Consider the following 24,206-nt stretch of genomic DNA (forward strand, 5'->3'; position numbering starts at 1 on the left):
TTCTCCTGCCTCAGCCTCCCTAGTAGCTGGGATCACAGGCATACAACACCATGCTCAGCTAATTTTTGTATTTTTAGTAGAGACGGCATTTCACCAAGTTGGCCAGGCTGGTCTTGAACTCCTGACCTCAGGTGATCCACCCACCTCGGCCTCCCAAGGTGCTGGGATTACAGGCATGAGCCACTGTGCCTGGCCTACAAAAACTTTTTTTTTTTTTTTCTTTAAGAGGGAGTCTCACTCTGTTGCCCAGGCTGGAGTACAATAGCACAATCTAGGCTCATTGCAACCTCCGCCTCCCGGGTTCAAGCAATTCTCCTGTCTCAGCCTCCTGAGTAGCTGAAACTACAGGCACACGCCACCACACCTGGCTAATTTTTGTATTTTTAGTAGAGACAGGGTTTCACCATATTGGTCAGGCTGGTCTCGAACTCCTGACCTCAGGTGATCCAACCACCTCAGCCTCCCAAGGTGCTGAGATTACAGGAATGAGCCACTGTGTCTGGCCTACAAAAATTTAAAAAAAAAAAAATTAGCTAGGCTTGGTGGCAGGCACTTGTGGTCCCAGCTACTCGGGAAGCTCAGGTGGGAGAATCACTTAAGCCTGGAAGATTGAGGCTGCAGCGAGCCATGATCACTCCATTGCCCTCCAGCCTGGGTGATATTGCAAGATCCTGTCTCAAAAAAAAAAAACCAAAAAACCAAAAAAAAAACAAAAAAAAAACAGTTTTAAAATTTCAAAATCTCACCAATACAGTGGTAGTCACTCAATATTTTTTTTGATGAAAATGAATTTGCTATGTTTTGTAACACAAAAAATTTATCTTTATCAGTATTTTTGCTGGTTATGTGGCATTCTATTTTTACGGATATAGCATAATGTATTTAACCAACCTTCTTTTCTTGGCTGTTTAGGTCGTTTTGGTTTCTTTGTTTTTAATCATGAGCACTGTTCCAATAAACATTCTTAATTTAAGTATAATTTAAGTATATCCTGTTTCTTCAGTACCTGTGGAGCACTTCCTATGGCAGGGGTTCTCAAACTTTAGCCCAGGCCAGACATGCCTGGAGTGCTTATGAAGCTATAGATTCCTAAGCTCCATCCCCAGAGTTTAGGCCAGGGGTGGGGCCTGAGAATTTGCATTTCCAACAAAGGCGGCTGGTAGTGCTGACACTGCTGATTTGGGAATCATGCTTTGTGAGCCACCATTCTCTATTATACTTGCTTTTGAGAACCTAATATCACGTTTCCTTAGTTTCCTTTCTTACACACTTTTGCAATTGGTTTTGTACTCTATGGAGGGAGCAATTTTTTTGAGGTCTCATATTCTTTCACCATTCATGACTCTAAGCCCTTTTCACGCACACCTTTCCAAGAGTTTTGGGCCTGACTCTAATATTCCAAAATACATGCAAATAGGCATACACACTGATTTTCAAAATTGGTTATCTTTTTCCTGCATTGCCATTTCAGAAACCTCAGCTAATAACAAAGTGAAGATAAACAAAAGCTCCTTTTCCTAGACACTGACATTTTATGTCCCATAGTCTCACCATACCTGGCCTGCCTCAAGAGGTTGCTGTGATGAATAACATCTATCCAAGATGGATAGAGTCAAATATTACAGATGCTTGTGAGGTGGAAAAAACTATCAGCCCAGAAGTGAGGAGGCATTAAAATTAAACTTAGTATTATTGGCCAGGCGTGGTATCCCAGGACTTTGGGAGGCCGAAGCAGGCGGATTACCTGCACTCTAGCCTGGGCAATACAGCGAGACTGTGTCTCAAAAATAAATAAATAAATAAATAAAATAAACTTAGTGTTATTATTTATTTGTAGGCCATTGAGTCAAAGCTCAGGTTCTGGAGTTAGAACTGTATTCTGTGCAGTGGCTCATGCCTGTAATCCCAACGCTTTGGGAGGGCAGAGTGGGAGGATCGCTTGAGGGCAGTCGTTCAAAATCAGACTGGAAAAAAGAAAAGAAATTAGTTGGGTATGGTGGTGAGCCTCTGTAGTCCCAGCTACTCAGGAGGCTGAGCTGGGAGGCTCCCTTGAGCCCAGGAGTTTAAGGCTGCAGTGAGCTATGATAGGGGCAAAAAAAAAAAAAAAAAAAAGGAACCGGATTTTATCTGAGCTGTGGTAACTTGCTAGCCATGTGACCTTAGGCAAATCATGTTGCATCTCTGAACACCATTTTCCTCACCTGTAAAATGGAGGAAGTAATACCTTTGTTGCTCGGATATGGCGAGAAATAGAAATAAAATGTATAAAACAACTGGGACAAAAACAGCCCTCAATAAATGATAGCTGTTAGTTTATCAAATAATTGTTTTAATTATTTTTTCCCCTGGCCCTTTCTTAGCTGAGGGTTCGGAAAAGCATCTGTTGCTCCTTAAGGTTTTTTTTTTTCTGCCCTGACCAGAGCTTCCTATTATTTAGAAATATTCTGGTCACCTGCCTCTGGTGGCGGCCGCGCCGCTGGCCCTGAGGGCTACGCTGAGGCCCCGCTCTTTGGGTATTTACGGCGCGCGGCCGCCCCAGCTTATGCTCAAGACAGCGCTTCCAGGTTCAGTTTCAGGGTCTCGCCGGCAGCTCCAGCCGGCGGGCGCGGAGCGGGCAGTGGGGCCCGGACCGCAGGCTCCTCTGGGGGCCCCGGAGTTGGGAAGCGGCGTCCGGGAGCCCCCGGAGGAGGATGGGCTGTAGACACAGCAGGCTGAGCAGCTGCAAACCCCCGAAAAAGGTAAAGGGCGCCGGCGGAGAAGTTTGCTTTCAGAAAGAGGAGTGCGGAATCGCTCCGCCGCAGGGGACTCGGCGCCCTGGGCTCTCTCTGGTCGGCCCAGGGTACAGGACGGAGAACCTGGAGAGGCCGGCTCAGAGACGAGAGAGGCTCTGCTGGGAGGCGCCCTTTACGCCGGCCCGAGCCGCACCAAGCAGCCGAGTTTACAAACACGGCACCCGGGCCAGGGAACGGCAGCTGATTCCCGCTGCCTCGGGTGGGGAGATGTCGTGTGTCTGTGGCAGGTGCCCTCTGCTTTCGGTCTGGGGCTGTTCGCTGTGTGGCCATGGACAAGTGACTTGACCTCTCTGGGCCTTCGGCTTCCTTCCCCCGGGGTTAGAGGCTGATAATCTGAGGGCTGCTCGAAGAGTGTTCCACAGACTCGCAGTATCAGCATCACTGGGGACCTGTTAGAAATGCAGAATCTCAGGCTCAGGCCCAGTCTTGCCAAGACAGAAGCTGCGTTTTAACAATATGCCCAGTTGATGTTAAAGTTTGAGGCGCTGGTCTTAAGGCTCTTGCAGGCCCCAGAGCTGGTGAGTGTGGGCTGCCCTTGGGGTAGCTGGGAGGGGCCAAAGAGGGAGGAGATCTACTGCGTTCTGCAGCCCTCTCCTCCCTTCCTGTCCTTCCCCCAAGGGGCCTTGGAGCTGGGTTAGGGCCCAGGGGACAATTCTTAGGTTTCTTGCAGTGAGACCAGCTGCCCTTTGGGGTCTGACGAGCCCAGAAGGTCAGAGCCTGGAGCTAGAAAGATAGCCTCCTCAGGGACACTGTGAGGCAGAGGGGAAGAAGGACCCTCAAATTCTGGCCCCTTTTCTTACCACTGCCTGCCCCCTAGCCAGGTGGGACTAGATGTTCCCATAAACTTCATGATCATTCTCCCTTGCGACCCTGAGAGGCCCCAAACTGTGACAATGTTTAATAGTTTTGCAATGAACTTTAGTCCTCCCCCTGCTCCTGCTTTGCTTGTGCCCCGAGTACAGGTTCTTCTGCCTAACAGTACTGTCCCAGCCTGGAGGATTCTACTCCCTGCTCTGACACCTCCTGGCTTTCCTTGTTCTCCCTTTATTACCAGATCGAAATTCTCACCAACTTCTGACCTAGAAACCCTCATGTCTTTACTCACTCCAACAGGGAAACTGAGGCTTGGCTCTATCAGTAGAAGGAAGGGGCAGGCTGACAGGGATGACAAGTTGGAGAGACCTGAGCCTTGGCTGAGACTTGTAACTGAGCAAGTGGTAGGCAGACATTAGCCCTGGGTGTAAGTCCTGGTGGTGCCACAAACATACTGGGTGACCCCAAGCAAGCCCTTGTGGCTCCCTGGGTCTCACTTTCTCCCTGTATGGGGAGTGATGAGTAGCATGATCCCTAAGCGTCTGAGAGCCTGTGTTCTCTGCACCTGTGCCAACCTTGTAGCTTGCAAAGTGGACCAAGGGTGAATTCCATCTACCCAGAGGTGGAGGAAACGGGGAAGAACCTGACCCTTCCACAAGCTGGAAGAGGAGCACAGTAAGCACAGCTTCTTTGGCTCCTGCTCCTTCCGAGAGACTTACCAGCTGTTCCTGCCTGTCCCTGGCACAGCCAAAGCTCTGAAGGGCAAGTAAAGCTGGCACAGCCTGTCTGACTTGGAAAGGGCCTTTGAGTCTACCTGGGCTGACCCACCCACTGTACAGATAGGAGGTTAAGGCCTAGAAAAGGGAAGGGGCATGACTGAGGTCACAGAGCAACGCAGAGTAGAACCCAGGTATCTAGTCCCCTAGCCCTGTGTTCTTTGTCTCCACCTCCTCCCGCTGTGCTTCCAGTGGCTTCTTGATGACTTTAGCATAAAATCTTTTACTCTTGCTGCCTCAGAGAACAGCCTGGCATGCCTTCTTGGTCCCAGCCATGCCAGGCCCCTGCCCCTATATGGCAAGATTTATGGGCTGTTTTTATTTAAACTTCTCATCCCTGTAGGCTGTGCTCCTGCCCAATTTCTCACCCAGGTGCCAACCCCTTGGAAGGCATGAGCTCCCAAGTTCGTCCCCAACAGGCTATCAGCCCCTGGGAGAGAGGGGGACTCCAGGGATGGGATGGACAAAAATGAGCTCAGGCTACAGAGGGGTTAGGTTCTGATAATCATGACTCACCCTGCATGTTTGCAGAATGCTTTCACATCCTGCCCAGTCTCACAGAAGCCCTGGAAGCTAGGCTGAGCTGCAGAATCTTTTCCACTTTACCGAGGAAACTGAGGCTTAGTGAGGAATGATGAGTCCAAAGTCACACAGCCAGTTGGTGGCAAAGCTGTGCAGCTGAGCCTGGCTTTCTGCACTCCCCATCTGGTGGTCATTGCTTTATGCAGATCATGGAGCAGGTGCTTAAGTAGATATTTGAGTGAATGAGGGACAAATAAGGGCCATGCTAGGGGTTGGCCCAGGGAGCAGTAGGAGCATCACATCTAGCCTTGAGAGATGCAGGAAGGGTTTTTGAGGGAGGGTGGTTTGAAAGGTATGGCAGGAGTTACCCACTCATGGCCAAGGCCTAAGCAAAGGCTGAGCCACTGAATGCACAGCGTGAGGGGGTTCTTTGTGGAGAATGGTGGTGGCAGGCAGCAAGGAATGAGGCAGGTGCTTTTAGCAAGGATTATCCTGGGTAGGGACAGGAGCTTGACCATGAGGCCTTCTCATTGTCCCTCCAGGTTCAAGGATCTGGGGGTCTGCTGAGTTCTGTGGTCTATGGTGCCTGTTGGGCTTGGCCGACTAGATGTTCTAGACCACCCTGAGAGGCCTGACCTGGGACTAGGTCACTGCCTTATTGGAACAAGTTGAAATCCTGGGAATGAATGAATGGGGTTCCTGGCAGGCTGGGGGTGGGTGCTGAGGAACCATCTGGATCATGTGGTCCTGCCTAAACCCTTCTTCTTGGCAAAGACCATGGCTAATGTGGTTACATCCCCCAGGAGGACTCAGGAGAAGGCCAGGCAGAGTGGGTAGGGATGAAGGAAACAAGCCTTCTGGGGGATTGCCGGCCACGGTGGTAAGGAGGGGCCTTCCTATCCCCAACAGGTTATCAGCCTCCCTTGGGCAATAGGGTAGGAAGTGGAGGGGGGATGGGGAGTGGTGCAGGAGGCACCTCGTGGCCAACCCCCTTCGTGTGACACTGCAGAGTACCAGGAATGATGTCTGAACTCTCCATTCCCGAAGGCTGTGGCTACAGCTCCATAGTTCCAAGCAGGACCTCTGAGAAGGGGCTCAGCACAGCTGCCAAAGCTGGGCCTCAGGTGACAGGTACTTGGTGGGTCAGTCATTCAGCAGCCCTTCATGAGTACGTCCATGTAGCAAGCCAGGTGACAGAAGTGAATGATATGGAAGAGGCTGGTGCAGGCTTGGGTAATTCTGAAATCAACCAGTAGACAACAAGGGCATGGCTAGCTTGGCAAACATTTGTGGGTCGACCACACCAGGCTCTGGGTTGGATGCTGGTTCAGTCCTGACTACATGGAAGATCCATTAAGTGACCTTAAGAGTGGCTTGGCTTCTCCATGCCTCAGTTTCCTCATCTGTAAGATAGGCGTGGCATTAGCTCCTGTGCCATAGGGTTGTTCTAAAGATTAGATGAAAGACTGTATGTGACAGAGTCTGTGATACCCTGACTAGCAAGAAGGATGCCTTTGAAAGAGATAAGGAGGCATAGACTTAATGTTATGCTTTAAGGACATCACTGCCTAGATTGTACCCAAGGAAAGTACCCCGGGACGTGGGAGGTAAAGGACACTAGTGTCCTTGGAAGGCTGACGCGGGCACAGTGCGAGGATGCAGCCTAGCGTCTGGCCTCTTCCTTTAAATCTCTGAAGTCTTGTCAAGGGGCATGGAAAGCAGCTTTTTTCTCTGTTGTTCCAGAAGGCAGCACAGCGGCCAGTAGGGGAGGCTAAATCGAGCAGATTTCTACTCATGAGGAATAAGTGGCCAAAAAAAGGCCTCAAAGGCTAGTGAGTTCCTGTCACTGGAGGGTTCAAGCAGGGGTCAGGTGGCATTTTGGTAAGAATATTAGAGGGGATGCAAACCTACGACTAGCAAATATTTATGATTCCATTAAAAAATGGAATTGTTCTGATTATTATTTTGAGTCAAAATTTCAAATTGTGGGAAAGTATAAGAAATTAAAAAATCTTTTAATCTCACAATTAAGAGATAGCCACTGTGTACATTTCAGTGTCATTCTTTGTACTATTTTTTCCTATGTATATTATAGATGTGAGTATGACTATCTGTATAAAGCTAAAGAATATGTTTTATATGGTTATATTCCAGTTACTTAATATTCTTCCGGGGACATTTTCCCATGTTAAGTAGTCCATGGAAACATGGACTTTTTAATGGCTACCTAATGTCCTGTGGCTGTTCCGTGGCTTATTTAACCAGTTTGGACACGTGGTTCTTTGCAGTCTGCACTCCTACCCTGGAAATCGATGAACATCCCTTGTGTTTTCCTCCTACCTGGGGCCAGTGTGGCTTTGGACTCAGGAGGGATCAAGGAAGGCCCCTTAGAGAGACAGCATCTTGGCTGGGTTTTGAAGGGGGGCAGGGGTTAGGCACTTATGGGGCAGGTGAGTTCCTCAGGAGGGCAACCTAGGCAGGAGGGCAACCTAGGCAGAAGGAATATGGGAGCAGCCCTTGACACCTGGTCAGGAGGAGTGGGCAAATCTGATCTTCTAGCTCGGTTGGTAGGGGCGGGACAGCTGAGGAGTATGAAGGAAAGCTGCCTCTGCAGCACTCAGCCCCCTGCCCCAACCATCATGGAGATGTTGGCATGTACATGGCCTCCGAGCTGGTGATTTTGCCCAACCTAGAAACTAATGCCCACCAATCTTCCTAGCTAAAGCCAGTACAGGTTTCCATGCACGAGGCACTCTGGAAGACCTGTGAGATTAAATACCAGATTTTTGTGTTTGGCAACCTAAAACACACTAGAATAATTCCCAATACTCTCTGCCTTTGAGATACAACCTTTGGTGATATATTTTCTGCACATGTACATGTTTTTAATTCTTTTCCTCTATTGAATTCACAGATGGCTAATATAGGTCCCCTGAGAGCCTGATGAGTTCCCAGACACCTAAGGGCTCCCATTTTGCTTCAGTTGGCTGTTAGGCTTGGGACCTGTGCTTCATGTCAGCACTGTGTTTCTTTTTTGTCATAAAAAGGGCAGAAAAGATGAAATTTTAAATTAATTGCACAGAAGCAGGCTGCTGTATAAATCAAGACAGTGAAACTCTGGGTAGGAGGGGCTGCCCCCTGCCATCTCAGGGTGCATAGATCAGCCAGTGAACAAGAGTCTGAGACCTGCCTGGAAAAGGAGCTCTAAGGGGTGTCAGTATGAAATTCATGAATGTTCATATTCAAAAAATAAACTTGAAGAGTGTAAGTACCCTCCCAATGAAAGGAAGAGCCTCTCAGATGACCCTGGTTCTGTCTCTGACACCTCAGGGTGTACTTGGGCTTCCGTCCGCACGGCTGGCACTCGGTCCTCTGCATCTTCCACCCTCAGCACTGTGAGCTGTCCCCAGTGACCAGGGGAGAGGGCCAGACTGGGAGCCCCACTGCAGCAGGACTGGCAGCGGGGAGGAAGCTCCTGCTGCCCCACCTTGGCAGAGAGAAGGAGCAAGAGAAGATCCATCCATCTTTAGCAGATCTAAACCCATCCATTACTTGAAGACAAGCCATCCTGTTTGTCTTGCCAGGTGAATCTTAATCCCTAAAAATAGTTTATCTTGTGTCACCTTATTTTCAAATCTGAACCTTCCAGAACATCTAGGCCAAACACTGTACTATACCTAAAACAGCCATCCACATCCATGCATTCCCCCCCAAGACAAGTGATATGCAGTCTGACCTACTTCCAGATTTCCTCCTCTCTCCGCAATGGAGTTTTTTTTCACTGAATGTACAATGACCTTTGTGGCCTTCCTCGCCATTTTCCACTGCCCCATGTGACCCTGCCCCTGTGACTTCCTCAAGGAAATGGCCTGGACATCAGAAAAGCTGTTACCTTTACTGGATTCAGTAATGTCCCCTCCTACATTTACGTTCACCCAGAACCTGTAAATGCGACATTATTTGAAATAGGGTCTTTGCAGGGGCAATTGAGTTAAAATGAGGTCACACTGGATGGGCCCTAATCCAGTGACTAGTGTCCCAACAAGAAGAGGGAAATTTGGACACAGACACACAGGGAGAAGAGCAGGGAACGAAGTGACTCATCTTCCAAGCCAGAGAACCAAGGATTGCCAGCACCCACCAGGATCTGGGAGAGAGGGAGGGAACAGATCCTCCCTCAGAGCCTCCAGAAGTGCCAGCTCGGCTGACACCTTGAATTTGCACTTCTAACTTCCAGAACTGTGAGAGAATACATTTCTGTTGTTTTCAGCCACCAAGTGCGTGGTAATTTGTTACAGCTTTAGGAAACTTTCATATCGCAAGGTTAATTGCTCCTTACCCACCCTCTCACCCCCAGCCCCAACTTGCCAGCAATCAAAAACGACAGCAAGAACCCAGTGCCTCCCTTTGGAACCCAGCTTGGCAGCAGAAGAGGCGCACTGTAAACAAGGAGATGCCTGGACAGGGCCCATTGCTTTTGGACACCAGCAGCTGCATCTGTAGAGGAAAGAGCACTGGACTGGGAGTCAAGAATGGGGCCTACTTCTTTATATTTTTTATTGATATATAATATTTTACATACTTCTCGGGTACATATGATATTTTGTTAGGTGCATAGACTGTGTAATGATCAAGTCAGGGTATTTGGAGTTTCATCACCACGAGTATTTATCATTTCTATGTGTTGGGAACGTTTCAAGTCCTCTCTTCTAGCTATTTTGAAGTATACAGTTCATGGTTGCTATGGAACATTAGAAGGTAGTCCTTCCATCTGGCTGTCTGTTTGTATCCTTTGACCAGCCTTTCTTCATTCCCCGCACCCCACACACACGTCCTTCCCAACCTCTGGTATTTATCATTCTAACAATGGGTCCACTTCTGCCTCTTCTGCTAACTCTTCTCTTCCCCAGCCTTGATTTCTCTGTCTGTACCGTGACTCTGGTGGAGGCTTTCAGGTTCCAAGAGAGGTACCTTTTTCTTGTTGTTGTTAATTTCTTTGTATACAAGTAATTCTTTAATGCGTTGTTGCTTTAAAAATCCTAAGAATTGGCCAGGCGTGGTGGCTCACACCTGTAATCCCTGCACTTTGGGAGGCTGAGGTGGGCGGATCACCTGAGGTCAGGAGTTTGAGACCAGCCTGACCAACATGGTGAAAACCCGTCTCTACTAAAAATACAAAAATTAGCTGGGCGTGTGGCACATGCCTGTAATCTCAGCTACCCAGGAGGCTGAGGCAGGAGAACCACTGGAACGTGGGAGGCAGAGGCTGCAGTGAGCCGAGATCGCACCACTGCACACCACTCACTCTAGGTGACAGAGCAAGACTCCGTCTCAAAAAAAAAAAAAAAAAAAAAAAAAATCCTAAGAATTTAGGTAAAATGGAAGCTACCCTTCCTTGACCACAGTAATTTTAGTCCATTCTCGAGATGACAACTGTTATCAGTTTCTGCTTTTCTAGGTACTTTTTCCTGTGCATTTTTTAATCATTAGTAATAGTTGGCCGGGCACGGTGGCTCATGCCTGTAATCCCAGTACTTTGGGAGGCTAAGGCGGGCAGATCACCTGAGGTCAGGAGTTCAAGACCAGCTTGGTTAACATGGTAAAACCCTGTCTCTACTAAAAATACAAAAATTAGCTGGGCATGGTGGCATACGCCTGTAGTCCCAGTTACTGGGGAGGCTGAGGCAGGAGAATTGCTTGAACCTGAGAGGCGGAGGTTGCAGTAAGCCAAGAATACACCACTGCACTCCAGCCTGGGTGACCGAAAAGAAATAGTTTAGTTTGGATATTGGTATTTTACCAAATCCCTTTCCATCTTTGTACATAAAGGTCTACTTCACTCTCTTAAACATGTGAATGAAATGACATAGTATTATGTCCCTGAGTGTATCCAGCCAGTCCCCAGTTTACAGCGTTTCCCTACTGCAAACGGTCCTGCCCTGAGCATCCTGTGCATCCTCCTCGCCCTCACTAATAGGTACTTATTTCTGCTCACAGTGCCACTGTAGAATTGGGAGCATGCTGCATGCAACTTGGGAGGTGGCTGAGCTCTGTCATTCTCTGCTTTCAGGCAATCCTGCCCTCTCTTTTACAACCACCCTTACGCTGGCTGCTGAAGAACAGGGGATGGTGTGGAGGGCTCCAGGTTCTCACCCAGGCCTCCTGAGCATGGGCCCCTCCTTTCCTGCTCTCCAGAGAAGCCCCCTCCATGACCAGAGTTAACAGCTGAGTGTGTCAAACTGCCCCTGCCCTGCCCAGAGCAAACAAGCCGGACAGGATCGACAGAAGATGAGATAGCAAGATGACCTCACTCTGCCCCTTCCCCATCCACAGCATGTCAAAACCAGAAGGGCTCTTACGTATCCCATTGCACAATTCCATGCCATGCAGAGGAGGGTACAGAAGCACAGAAAAGGAAGGGTGCCCACCGGAGGTCACACAGCAAGCAGATGGCAAGCTAGGACCTTGGCTCTGGACTCCCAGTTTGCCATTGGACTGGGAGACAGGTATCTGGGCCCTCAGCCTGTCTCTTTCCCCACCCCCATCCAGCTACTGACACCATTTTCTGTCCAGCTCCTTCAGGGTCCTGCCTGCCAGGCTGACCCAAATGCTAGAAATAATGTCTAGTGCTTTTGCCAGCTCCAGGCCCCCTGAGGCAACCAGAACTAGTAGACACCCTGGGAAGCTGATATGGGACAAGAAAACGGGAGCTCTAGGGAGGAAGAAAATAAATAAGGTGTATTAGAAAGGCTTTCTCTAGGCCTCAGTGTCATCGTCTGCGAAGTGAGGCCTTGCACTCAAGGCCCTTCTGACGCTTGTCCGCCGTGGTCTGGCTCAGCAGGTGCAGGGGTGTTTAAGAAGGAAGCGTTCCTTTCCTCCCCTGAGACACCTCATCAGTCGATCAGATAGGAGCAGTGGAGACCACATCCGCCCCTGACTTGTGTGCTCTGGGGGTCCTGCAGGTGTTCAGAGCGTAGGCCGTGTCACTGGTGCAGCTGAGTGGTGCAGCCTGGCACTTCTAACTTTAAGTTGGTTGTACAGTCACATTGGACTGTCCTCCAGCCAGTGAGGAAATGTTGACCACACACTGTGTGATATGAAGGGGATGAATTAAATCTTTAATGTACCTGGCAGTGTTTGATTTTCAATGACATCAAATTTAGGCATTACTTTGGCAGAATATCCCTGCCCATCTTAGAGATGGGGAGGCTAAGGCCTGTATTTATGGTGTTCTTCCGTCTGAGCTTCTGTAATTCGGATGTAAACACTAACATTTCTCAACAGCCCTGAACATTTAGGCCCTGCCCTTCCTCCCTGAAGGCCCTGGAGTGGGGCCCCTTGGGCCTCCACCTCCCCGCCTCCTTCCTGCCTCTACCCTCCGCCAATAGGCTCTGACTGTGGTTACTTAGATCCCAAAACTAGTGGTGCCGGGCCAGACACCGGAAAGGCAGCTCTGATATTGAGGAGGGTGTGACCTGAGCCCTTTGAGACTTAGAATCACCTCTCCTCTACAGGCTCAGCTACTCGGATAAAGCTGACCCTGGCATCAGGGGGATGGAAAGGACTCCAGCCTCAGCTGTGAGTCTGGATTCTCCCCAGGGCTCTGCTTCCCTGCTTTGCAGCTTCTGACAAGTTATCTGCCCACTCACCTCTGGGCCTCAGCTTTTCTATCTGGAAAAAGGATGTGGGGATTAGAGTCAGCTGCCTCCTGGGGCCCTTCCAACCCTGTTCTGGGTCCCAAGCCTTCCTCAGCCAGGATAGGTGTGATAGAACTACGTGCCCAGAGGAAGCCAGGCCTGTGATGTATGGGACACGGAGGAGCTGGCTGAACTCTTAAGGGGTCTTCTTTAATTACTAAAGTCTCTAAGTTAAGCAGGAACAATGAGGACACAAAGCACTTAATCAGAAATACACAAGCCTTGAAGGCTGACAAACAGAATGGAGTGATGGTTCCCAAAGAGGGCTAGCTCAAGTGTCTGCAGGACAGGCCAAACCTCCCTCAGGGCTACTCTTACCTTCCATCCTACTAGGATTCCCAAGATAGGGAATAGCTGGGCAGCTTCTATCCAAGTTGCTTCTGCCTAATTCACTCTTGCCTGGCGAGGCTCAGAATTTGAGGGTAGTTGGCCGGGCGCGGTGGCTCATGCCTGTAATCCCAGCACTTTGGGAGGCCGAGGCGGGTGGATCACGAGGTCAGGAGATCGAGACCACCCTGGCTAACATGGTGAAACCCCGTCTCCACTAAAAATACAAAAAAAAAAAAAATAGCCAGGCGTGGTGGTGGGCACCTGTAGTCCCAGCTACTCGGGAGGCTGAGACAGGAGAATGGCGTGAATCCAGGAGGCAGAGCTTGCAGTGAGCCGAGATCGCGCCACTGCACTCCAGCCTGGGCGACTGAGCAAGACTCCGTCTCAAAAAATAAAAAATAAAAAATAATTTGAGAGAAGTTTAGGAGTCTATCCCAAAGGCTTGAGTATGTGACTATAGCCATTCACCCCAAAATGCTGCTCCCTGAATAGCATTCAACAGAGCTCCCTGAGGTTCCATTAATGCTGGTGGTCTTTACATGCCACCTGTAGTAGATAAATTCTTCATGCTTACCAGAGGCTTTCACTTGCCGAATATTAGCGATGCTTTTTAGAATTATAGACTGTTAGAGTTCAGGGTTCTAAAGATCACTCAGTCCAATCTACAGCATGAAGTTTGACTCTCCAGTCTCTTCTTTCATGCTACTAATGATGGAGTGCTCACTTCCACTACCCTGCCCCACCCTCCAATGAGGCAGCCTACCAGTTTGTGATGGTTCTGAAATTTTTCTTCATACTGAACTGAAACTTCTGGAACCTCCTCATGCTTGGCCACAATCCTGTCCTCCAAGGCTGTAGATGACACGCCAGCAGCTTCTACCCATGACAGTCCTGCTGAGATTTGAAGACAATAGTCAGGTCTTCCTGCCTGTTCTCAAGGCTGACCAACTCTTGTTCTGTTAACAGCCCCACCTATAATATGGTTTTGAGCCACCTCCTACATCCTGTCGGTTTCTCTGGGACGTCTTCCAGTGTGTCAGTTTACCCTCTAAAATGAAAGCATACTCTAGAGCATCTCACCAGCCCCAATCTGAGCTCATGTGGCTCTCCATGGCTCTGGACACTGTCTTCTCATTCTACCCTGATTGTGTCTGCTTTTGACAGCTGTGTCCTACTATCTCAGGTTTGCTTCAGGTTGAACCTACTGCAAGGCTCTGGTCTGCTTGACAGCAAGGATCTGGGCCCCAAAGCTGTAAGTGTCACCTGGATATAGGGGCTCTATTTCCAGCCTTCTTAGGAGAAGGGCTGCCCTGGAGCTCAGGAGGACTGAAGAGAGCATCTGTTCCAGCCCTGACCCTTCACAGATGGGGAAACTGAGAAGGAACATGACTTACCTAAAGTCACACAGTAAAGCTAGAATTGAGTCTCCTGGCCTCAACCCCCGGCCTGGGTTCTCCCTGCATCCTGTACTGCCGGCAGCCTCCTCTGCAGTTTTCTTGCTACCAAGTTTCCGTTGACTCAGGAAGCTGTCATCCCTCTTCCAGAGTGTAGTCCGGATACCCCACCCCAGCCCTATGCTCCCCACCCCTCTTTGGGAAGGGAAAATTCTTATGTCCCCCTCCCAACTCCCCCCCACCACCACCCACGCACACACACTGCAGGTGCCCTCTGCTCCATGACCTCTGAGGAGCAAGTTGTCAGGGCCCCAACCTGGGGATTTTCCACCCAGTAGTTGCTTGTTGAGACCTACCTAGTTCAGGGTCACGTGTCCTCAGGCTTTTGTGTGCACTAGGATCATCTGGCTAGGCTGCTAAAGATGGAGATTTCACCAGGCGTGGTGGCTCATGCCTGTAATCTCAGCACTTTGGGAGGCTGAGGTGGGTGGATCACTTGAAGTCAGGAGTTTGAGACCTGCCTGGCCAACATGGTGAAACCCCGTCTCTACTAAAAATACAAAAATTAACCTGGTGTGGTGGTATGTGCCTGTAATCCCAGCTACTCTGGAGGCTGAGGCAGGAGAATTGCTTGAGCCCAGAAGGCAGAGGTTGCAGTTGAGCCGAGATCGTGCCACTGCACTCCAGCCTGGGCAACAGAGCCAGACTCCATCTCAAAAAAAAAAAAAAAAAAGCAAATTCCAAGCACACATACTGTAGGTCTAGAATGCAGCCTGGACATTCGTGTTGAGCAGGCCTTCCAGGTGGCTCTAGTACAGGAGGTCCATAGACCACATTCCTAAGAAATACTGTTCTGGGCATCATAACATACTGGGGCAAGTCCAATATAGATTTTAAAATCCTGTCCTCAAAGAGCCCGTTGGGCTAGCAGGAGAGACAGACAGCTAACCAGATGTAGATACTCTCAGGGGTGCCTGGAACATGGAGAAGACAGGAACTAACTCCGCCCCAGGGCAGGTCAGGAGAGAAGCAGAGAAATGGTGTGTGCACTGAGCCTGGGGGCCCTAGTTAGACCTAACCATGTGTCACGGTGGGATGGTCTTGAGCACGTAAGATGTCTCGAACATACAGATGCCTGTGTTGGGGGGCAGGCGTGTAATAGGTAGCACTAGGTTATTTTGGTTTGGTTTTAACCTAGCAAATTTGCCAACATTTTTTTAAAAAGTGATAATATTCCACGTTGGCAAGGTTGCAGTGAAACTGGCCTTTTTTTTTTTTTTTTTCTTGAGACAGTCTTTCTCTGTCGCCCAGGGTGGAGTGCAGTGGCCCAATCTCAGTTCACTGCAACCTCCGCCTCCCAGGTTCAAACAATTCTTGTGCCTCAGCATCCCAAATAGCTGGGATTACAGGCACGTGCCACCACACCTGGCTAATTTTTGTATTTTTAGTAGAGATAGGGTTTTGTCATGTTGGCCAGGCTGGTCTCAAACTCATGGCTTCAAGTGATCCTCCCACCTCGGCCTCCTAAAGTGCTAGGATTACAGGTGTGAGCTACCACACCTAGCTGAAACTGGTCTTGTGTGCCATTTGAAGGTGAGTAAATTGGTTGAACCTTTCAATATTAGACATGTAATATTAGATGTGTATAAAATTTTACAAATCAATGTTTATTTTTTAATTTTAATTTTAATTTTTTATTTTTTGAGACAGGGTTTCACTCTGTCGCCCGGACTGGAGTGCAGTGGTGCGATCTTGGCTCACTGCAACCTCCACCTCGTGGGTTCAAGCGATTCTCCTGCCTCAGATTCCCAAGTAGCTGGGATTAGAGGTGCATGCCACTACCGCCTGGTTTTGTATTTTTAGTAGAGACGGAGTTTCACCAGGTTGGCCAGGCTAGTCTTGAACTCCTGACCTCAAATGATCCACCCACCTCTGCCTCCCAAAGTGCTAGGATTATAGGCGTGAGCCGCTGCACCTGGCCTAAATCAATATATTTATTAAAGCATAATCTGCAAATTAAAAAGTGGAAACAATTTAAACACTCAACAGTGAATGACTAAATTCATCCATAGGGATGTTCTGCTCATCATTAAAATTAACACATTTGCAGAATACTTAATGCTGTGTAGTAAATGCTCATAATATATTTGAAAAAGTAAGATATGAGGAAGTATACATAATATTGAATATGTATATGTAGATGAACAATATATGCCACCAGGTTATGGGGTTCTCTCTGGGTCATGAGATTTTCTTTCTATATTTTCATGTATTTTCTGTACTTTCTACAACAAATGCCTACTAGTGCTGTAACTGGAAGAAGATATTTATAAATATTTAAGTATTAAGAAATTGAGGCTGGGTGCCTTGGCTCATGCCTGTAATCCCAGTACTTTGGAAGGCCAAGGCAGACAAATCACTTGAGCCTAGGAGTCCGAGACCATCCTGAGCAGCATGGCAAAATTCCGTCTCTACCAAAAATACAAAAATTAGCCAGGTTTGGTAGCATATGCCTGTAGTCCCAGCTACTTGGGAGGCTGAGGCAGGAGAATTGCTTGAGCCTGGGAGGCAGAGGTTGCAGTGAGCCCTGATCACACCACTGCACTCCAGCCTGGGCAACAGAGCAAGACTCAATCTCAAAAAAAAAAAAGCCAGAAAAAAAAGAAAGAAATTGGAGTGGAGGTAGACTGGGGGACAGATGGTGATAGCCTTAACTGCCATTCTGAAGGAGTTATCTTGTTTTGTCAAGAGCTGGGGACTCAAGTACAAGGCCACGTGCTGCCTATGGTCTGAAAGCTGTTGTGGTGGTTATCTGAAAGAAGGCAGCATTTCATGAGCTTTTGACCTTATTTCAGACGACAAAACCTGAGACCCAGGGGCAGCCCAAGAGGTCTGCCAAAGCAGATGACGTGGATCTTTGTTCTTGCCATGCTTCTGAAACATGGCAATCGTCTTATGCAATATTTGAGCTCTTAGTATGTGCCAGACACACTGCAGTTGCATTATTTCATCTCATCCTAAAAGAGCCTCATGAGAAATCCGAGGCATGGAGAGGTCAGTCACATGGTGTTGAATTTAGTATTTGAACCCAGACCTGTGTGGTTCTACAATTCTAGAGTTCTTAACCACTCTGCTCTGCAGTCTCTAATATTCTGACACCTGGTTCTAATGCTGATTTGAACACTAAGGCACAGTGTGACGGTGTCTTAAACCTCCCTGAGCCTCAGTTTCCTCGCCTGTAGTGACCTTTGCCTCACAGTACTGTTGAGGGGAGCTGAGATGAGAGCTTAGAGTTTGAACACTACGGGATCATCCAGTTAAACCACCAGACCTCCTCATCCCTACCTCACAGAGGAGGAAGCAGAAGCCAGAGCGGGAAGCGATTTGCCCAAGTTTGTAACAGAGCTGGGACTAGAATCTAGGCCTTCTGGCTCCCGTAAAAACATTGTCTGAGTTCAGCTAATCAGTCGTGGCAAGGAAGAGACAACCATTTATGTTTATCTCCCTCCTTCCTCCAGCCCAGGGTGGGGAGGCTGGCTGCTGTCACTTCCCCAGATTCCGGTGTTGACAGTTTCTCTGAGTCGTGCCTGGACCAGGCTTCCTCCTCTTCCCTGGAAAGGGTGGATTGAGTCTTCACCACGGTAGTGGGGGAGCTAAATTGTCAGGTCTGCCCAGCCACTCAGCAGATTTGGGGCACGAGGATGTGGGGGAGGCCCCATGCCTCACTCAGTCCTCCAGGGGCTTACACGTGCCAGGCTCTGTGCCCAGCACCATGGAGGAGAAGCAGACTATTCTAGAAGACTTCCCTTGATACATCTTCCCTCCCCAGTGAGAAGCATGCTTTCTAGAAGTATTTCAATGGTTCTTCAGTTTAGGACATTTTTAATAATTTTTGTCAAACATTTTCATAGCCTCTTCATAGTTTGACTTGTGTTTTTGTTTGTTTTTTTTCTGAGACAGAGTCTCCCTCTATTGCCCAGGCTGGAGTGCAGTGGCGAGATCTTGGCTCACTGCAACCTCCACCTCCTGGGTTCAAGCAATTCTCATGCCTCAGCCTCCTGAGTAGTTGAGATTACAGGTGTGCACCACCACACCTGCCTAATTTTTGTATTTTTATTAGAGAGGAGTTTTTGCCATGTTGGTCAGGTTGATCTCAAACTCCTGACTGCAAATGATCCGCCCACGTCGGCCTCCCAGAGTGCCAAGATTATAAGTATGAGCCACTGCACCCAGGCCTGACTTGTTTTTTAAACTGTTTCTTAAAATTGAATCTAGAACATCTTCTTCCTTCCTTCCTTTTTTCCTTCCTTTCTGCCCTTTCCCTTCCTTCTCTCTTTCTTTCTCTTCTTTGTAAGAGCATCTTGAAAAGCATACAAAAGGGCTTAAATTTTTTTTTACCCAAATCCTGGTCCGGTGACCACCGCCAGACATCAACCAACTTTTCACCTCTCCAGCATGAAATGAGAAAATGGTGGTGTGAGCGAGTGTGTAATGTTCAGTAAGCATGTCAGTTCTCCTTTCCTGGAAGACTGTTCTTAAGCTTTTCCTTACTATATTTTGGAAGATTAAAATGTCCTTTATTTTATACAATGATAGTAATAATCTACAAATAGTTAGGCCGGGTACAGTGGCTCACGCCTGTAATCCCAGCACTTTGGGAGGCCAAGGTGGGCGGATCATGAGGTCAGGAGATTGAGACCATCCTGGCTAACACGGTGAAACCCGTCTCTACTAAAAATACAAAAAATTAGCTGGACGTGGTGGTGGGCACCTGTAGTCCCAGCTACTCGGGAAGCTGAGGCAGGAGAATGGCGTGAACCCGGGAGGTGGAGCTTGCAGTGAGCTGAGATTGCGCCACTGCACTCCAGCCTGGGTGACAGAGCAAGACTCCATCTAAAATAATAATAATAATAATAATAATAATAATAATAATAATATACAAATAGTTTTTTTCAGCATCCTTGCTTATCAGCCCATATCAACTCTCCCATTAAAAAATATTACTCATTTGGCCAGGTACAGTGGCTCAGGCCTCTAATCCTAGCACTTTGGGATGCCAAGGTGGGCAGATCGCTTGAGGCCAGGAGTTCAAGACCAGCCTGGCCAACATGGCGAAACCCCGTCTCTACTAAAAATACAAAAATTAGCCAGGTGTGGTGGTGCCTGCCTGTAGTCTCAGCCACTCTGGAGGCTGAGGATCACTTGAACCCAGGAGGCGGAGGTTGCAGTGGCCGGAATCGCGTAACTGCACTCCAGCCTGGGCAACAGAGCAAGACTCTGTCTCAAAAAGAAAAAAGGTCGAGTGTGGTGGCTCACACCTGTAATCCCAGCACTTTGGGAGGCTGAGGCGGGTAGATCACAAGGTCAGGAGATCGAGACCATCCTGGCTAACACAGTGAAACCCCATCTCTACTAAAAATACAAGAAATTAGCCGGGCATGGTGGCACGCACCTGTAGTCCCAGCTACTCAGGAGGCTGAGGCAGCAGAATCACTTGAACCCAGGAGGCGGAGATTACAGTGAACCGAGGTTGTGCCACTGTACCTCAGGCTGAGAGGCGGAGGTTGCAGTGAGCTGAGATCACACCACTGCACTCCAGCCTGGGCGACAGAGCAAGACTCGGTCTCAAAGTAAGTACATTGATTAGTTAATTAAATTTTTAACCAATTACTCATTTATGAAATCTGGGAGCCACTGACACTGCTTTGTGATGCAGAAAGCCCTTTTGTATTAGTTATTCCTCTTAGAGGTTTGGGACTTTCAGCCCCACCCGACAACCTCTGGGGAGGGGAGAGGGACTAGAATGTCGAATTGATCACCAATTGTCAATAGTTTAATCAAGCACGCCTACATAATGAAGCCTCCATGAAAAACCCGAGAGGATTGGGTTTGGAGAGCTTCCGCATAGCTGAACACATGGAGGTTCCTGGATGGTGGCCCCCAAGGAGGGCATGGAAGCTCCCTTGCTTTCTCCCATACCTTGTCCTATGCAGCTCATCATCTGCATCCTTTGTACTATCCTTTATAATAAACCAGTCATTGTAAGTAAGTGTTTTCCCAAGTTCTGTGAGCCACTCCAGCAAATTAATCAAACCCAAAGAGGTCAAGGAAACCTCAACTTGAAGCCCATCTGTCAAAAGTTCTGGAGGCCCAGACTTGTGACACTATCTCCAGGTAGATAGTGTCAGAATTGAATTAGAGGACACCCAGCTGATGTCCACTGCAGCACTGATGGGGAGAGCCCCTCCCACACACACGGAAGTCTTCTTCTGTTGTGGTGTGAGAACAGAGGAAAAATGGTTTGAGTTTTCTCCAAACAAAAGTCATCCCTGAATTGTGGGTCGGGAGGTTTTTAGGGCACCTCAAGTGCATAGCTGGAGTGAGGGTAATAGCAGGTCTGGCCAGATCCTGGGAGAAGAAAGAGGTGGTCTGAGAGGCCCCCAGGGATGGCAGCAGGAGCCAGACTGCAAGGATCTAGGGACAGGTCAAGCAGTGTCAAACTCCCCTGAGGGTTTCCCTGATGGGGATGAGAAGTCCTGTTCTGGGGCCCCTCCCCTGGTAGAGGGTCTGCTGCCTGGGGCTGCGAAGCAGCCTAATGCGCAGGTGTGGGGCAGGGTCTGGTGTGACTGAAGGTCCTGCCTTGCCTTTGGAAGAGTCCCACTGTTGCAGCCCGTCCTCGCATTGACCTCCCACCCTCTACCCACGCCTCACTGTTGTCTCATTTCTTCCAGAAGCGCCAAGAACCAGAACCAGAACAGCCACCCAGACCAGAGCCCCAGGAATTAGGTCCCCTCAATGAGGACACAGGTGAGTAGCCAGCCCCACAAAGGCCCCAACTGCCATCTATGAGGTTCCTACCTTATAATCAACAGATGATATAGGTACTGAAATATATCATGAGATCTTAGATAGGTTACCTTAATAGGAATATCGTGTCTAAAATCAGGGAGGTAATAGTCCTGACCTGTGCTTCCCTATTCTAGGCTGTTGATACCACACCTAGAGTGCTATATATGTTTCTGGAAAGTACATTTTTAGAGGGATCCAGAAAAAAATTGGAGGGAGTACAACGGAACAAGATCAGACTGGTGAAGAATCTGGAAAACATGTCCTATAAGGAACAGTTAAAGGGACAGAGAATGTTCATCTGGAAAGAAGGTGTCGCCATAGGGAGGGAGGGAGGGATGGGAGCAAGGGTTGAAAAACTGTTGGCTACTATGCTTAGTACCTGGGTGACAGGATCGTTTGTATCCCAAAACTCAGCATCACCCAATATACCCAGGTAACGAATCTGCATGTGTACCCCTAAATCTAAACAAAAGTTGAAAAAGAAAAAATATTTATATATAAAATAAGTTAAAATCCATTTTAATTTGTAATGGATCATCTGGGAACCTTCTAACTTGAATATCTAATTTTCTTTTTCAAATGAGTAGAGCTAAATACAGTGCAATAATATTTATTTTATTTTGTTTTCTTTTCTTTGAAATTTGCACTGTATGAAAATAAAAATTACTACATCCAGAAAAAAAAATAGGTTGCCATAAAACAACAATTTTCTCCACGTGTCTGAGGTGCCCTAATGGAGCAGAAAGATGAGCCTTGCTTAGTGTGATACAGAGGTCAGTATTAAGATCTCAGGGTAGCAGGAACATGCAGGCAGAATTCAGCTCAATCTCAAAGAATTTTTTGTGTGGTTGTTGATTTAAAACCATCAGAGCTACCTGGTAATAGGAGGAGCTCCCTATCTCTGAAGGTATTTAGTTACAGCCTAGAGGCTGTTGGGAATATTGTAGGTGAAGTTCAAGTACTGCATAAGTAATTGGACCACAAAATCCAATCTGATTGTATATAAGAATTATCCAGGCCAGGTGCGATGGTTCTTGTCTATAATCCCAGCACTTTGGGAGGCCAAGGTGGATGGAATGCTTGAGCCCAAGAGTTCAAGATCAGACTGGGCAACATGGTGAAACCCCGTCTCTACCAAAAATACACACACACAAAATTAGCGGGGCGTGGTGGTGTGCCTGTAGTCCCAGCTACTTGGGAAACTGAGGTGGGAGGATCACCTGAGCCAGGGGGGTTGAGGCTGCAGTGAGCTGTGATCACAGCACTGCCCACCAACCTGGGCAACAGAGCAAGACCCTGTCTCAAAAAAAGAAAAATTACCTGGAGAATTTCAAAGATGCAGATTCTAGGGACCTACCACAGACCAACTAAATAAAAATATCAGAGAATGGGCTGAAGAAGCTGCTGCATATTATGCAGCCCACTCTCTGGGCTGAAGCTTTTACTTACTAATTCTGATTTCCAATTTTTCTTGAAGAATCCAAAGAAGAACTGGCAATGTATGCCTTCATGTCAACCAGGGGCTGGAGCCGGAAGCAGCTGCCTCCTCTTTGGCCAGCCAGGATGGGGCTCGGCAGTTGGCTACAGAGCCATATTTTCTGAAGAAAAATATAAATATATTTATATTATATAAATATATATATACTAAATATATATGTTTATTTTTATTTTATATTTTTATTTTTTCAAGACGGAGTTTCACTCTCGTTGCCCGGCTGGAGTGCAGTGGCAGGATCTCGGCTCACTGCAACCTCCGCCTCCCAGGTTCAAGTGATTCTCCTGCCTCAGCCTCCCGAGTAGCTGGGATTACAGGCGCCTGCCACCATGCTCAGCTAAATTTTTTTGGATTTTTGGTAGAGACGGGGCTTCACCATGGCCAGGCTGGTCTTGAACTCCTGACCTCAAGTGATCCACTCACCTCGGCATCCCAAAGTGCTGAGATTACAGACGTGAGCCACCGCACCGGGCAGAGAGAGAGAGAGAGAGATTTCTAATAAGCTTCTCTCCAGTTGTGGTCAATCTGGTACTAATCTTGTGGACCAAAATTTGAGCCAAATGAATTGTGAGAATTCAAGGTTCTCTGATCTTAACTGTTGCCATCACCTGACGTCTGTCTATCTGCTTATGGCCTCTGGGACTCGGGCACCAGCTCACTTCTCCTATCCTGACGGGACTGACCAGCATTGGGATCATCCTCATCCTCACATTTCTTCCATCTCCATTGCCAGACCTTGCTTATGGAATTTTCTAATAATAATGCTAACATTAATAATGCCAACAACACTAGTATTAGGCTCTAATGCTTGTCATGAGCACTGACAAACATTTAGAGAACATTTCATGAATAATAAGGAATATTTATTGAGCACTTCCAAAGTGCCTGGCACTGTATTTCTTTCTTTCTTTTTTTTTTTTAGATAGAGATGGGGTCTCACCATGTTGCCCAGGCTGGTCTCAAGCTCCTAGGCTCAAGCAATCCAGCCTCCTTGGCCTCCCAAAGTGCTAGGATTACAGGCGTGAGCCTCTGCAATTGGCCTGCACCAAGTTTTTTTGTTTTTTGAGACGGAGTCTCTGTGGCCCAGGCTGGAATGCAGTGGTACCATCTCAACCTCCACCTCCCAGGTTCAAGCGATTCTCCTGCCTCAGCCTCCCGAGTAGCTAGGATTTTTTGTATTTTTAGTAGAGACGGGGTTTCACCATGCTGTCCAGGCTGGTCTCGAACTCCTGGGCTCAAGTGATCCACTCACCTTGGCCTCCCATAGTGCTGGGGTAACAGGTGTGAGCCACCGCGCCTGGCCTACATTTCCTTTTGTGCACAAGCAAGCAGGATAAGGTGGTAGTTAGGAGTATTTGCCATGGAAACAGATTGTGTAGGTTCATATCCCTGCTCCCTTAATTTTGAACTGGGTGACCTTGAACAAGTTGAACAACTCTGAGCCTCAACTTCCTCGTCTGTAGGATGGGTGTAATAATATTACTCACGACTATTGGGTAGCTGTGAGGAGCAGGTGAGTCATCCCTCTGAGGCACTTG

The 24,206-nt window shown here is 48.1% G+C and overlaps 1 protein-coding gene and 1 long non-coding RNA gene across 2 annotated transcripts in view; one reads left to right on the top strand and one right to left on the bottom strand.

The window, feature by feature from the left end:
- Window positions 1–2,308: 2,308 nt before the first annotated feature.
- On the bottom strand, window positions 2,309–14,450 carry LOC105739359. The gene is made up of 4 exons (XR_001115276.2): window positions 14,325–14,450; window positions 13,694–13,824; window positions 5,918–6,306; window positions 2,309–3,181 (listed from the first exon to the last, which is right to left on the bottom strand). It is a non-coding gene; the product is annotated as an uncharacterized LOC105739359 (long non-coding RNA).
- CCDC69 (coiled-coil domain containing 69) overlaps window positions 2,522–24,206 on the top strand; it is a 42,811-nt gene continuing 21,126 nt past the window's right edge. Inside the window, exons 1-2 of the mRNA XM_003266672.2 lie at window positions 2,522–2,738; window positions 21,056–21,131. Coding sequence (XP_003266720.2) covers window positions 2,691–2,738; window positions 21,056–21,131 — 124 coding nt within the window. The 5' untranslated portion in view covers window positions 2,522–2,690. The remainder of the gene's footprint in view (window positions 2,739–21,055; window positions 21,132–24,206) is intronic.

The sequence above is a fragment of the Nomascus leucogenys genome, chromosome 2 (genome assembly GCF_006542625.1).
Source record: "Nomascus leucogenys isolate Asia chromosome 2, Asia_NLE_v1, whole genome shotgun sequence".
NCBI classification, from domain to species: Eukaryota; Metazoa; Chordata; class Mammalia; order Primates; family Hylobatidae; genus Nomascus; species Nomascus leucogenys.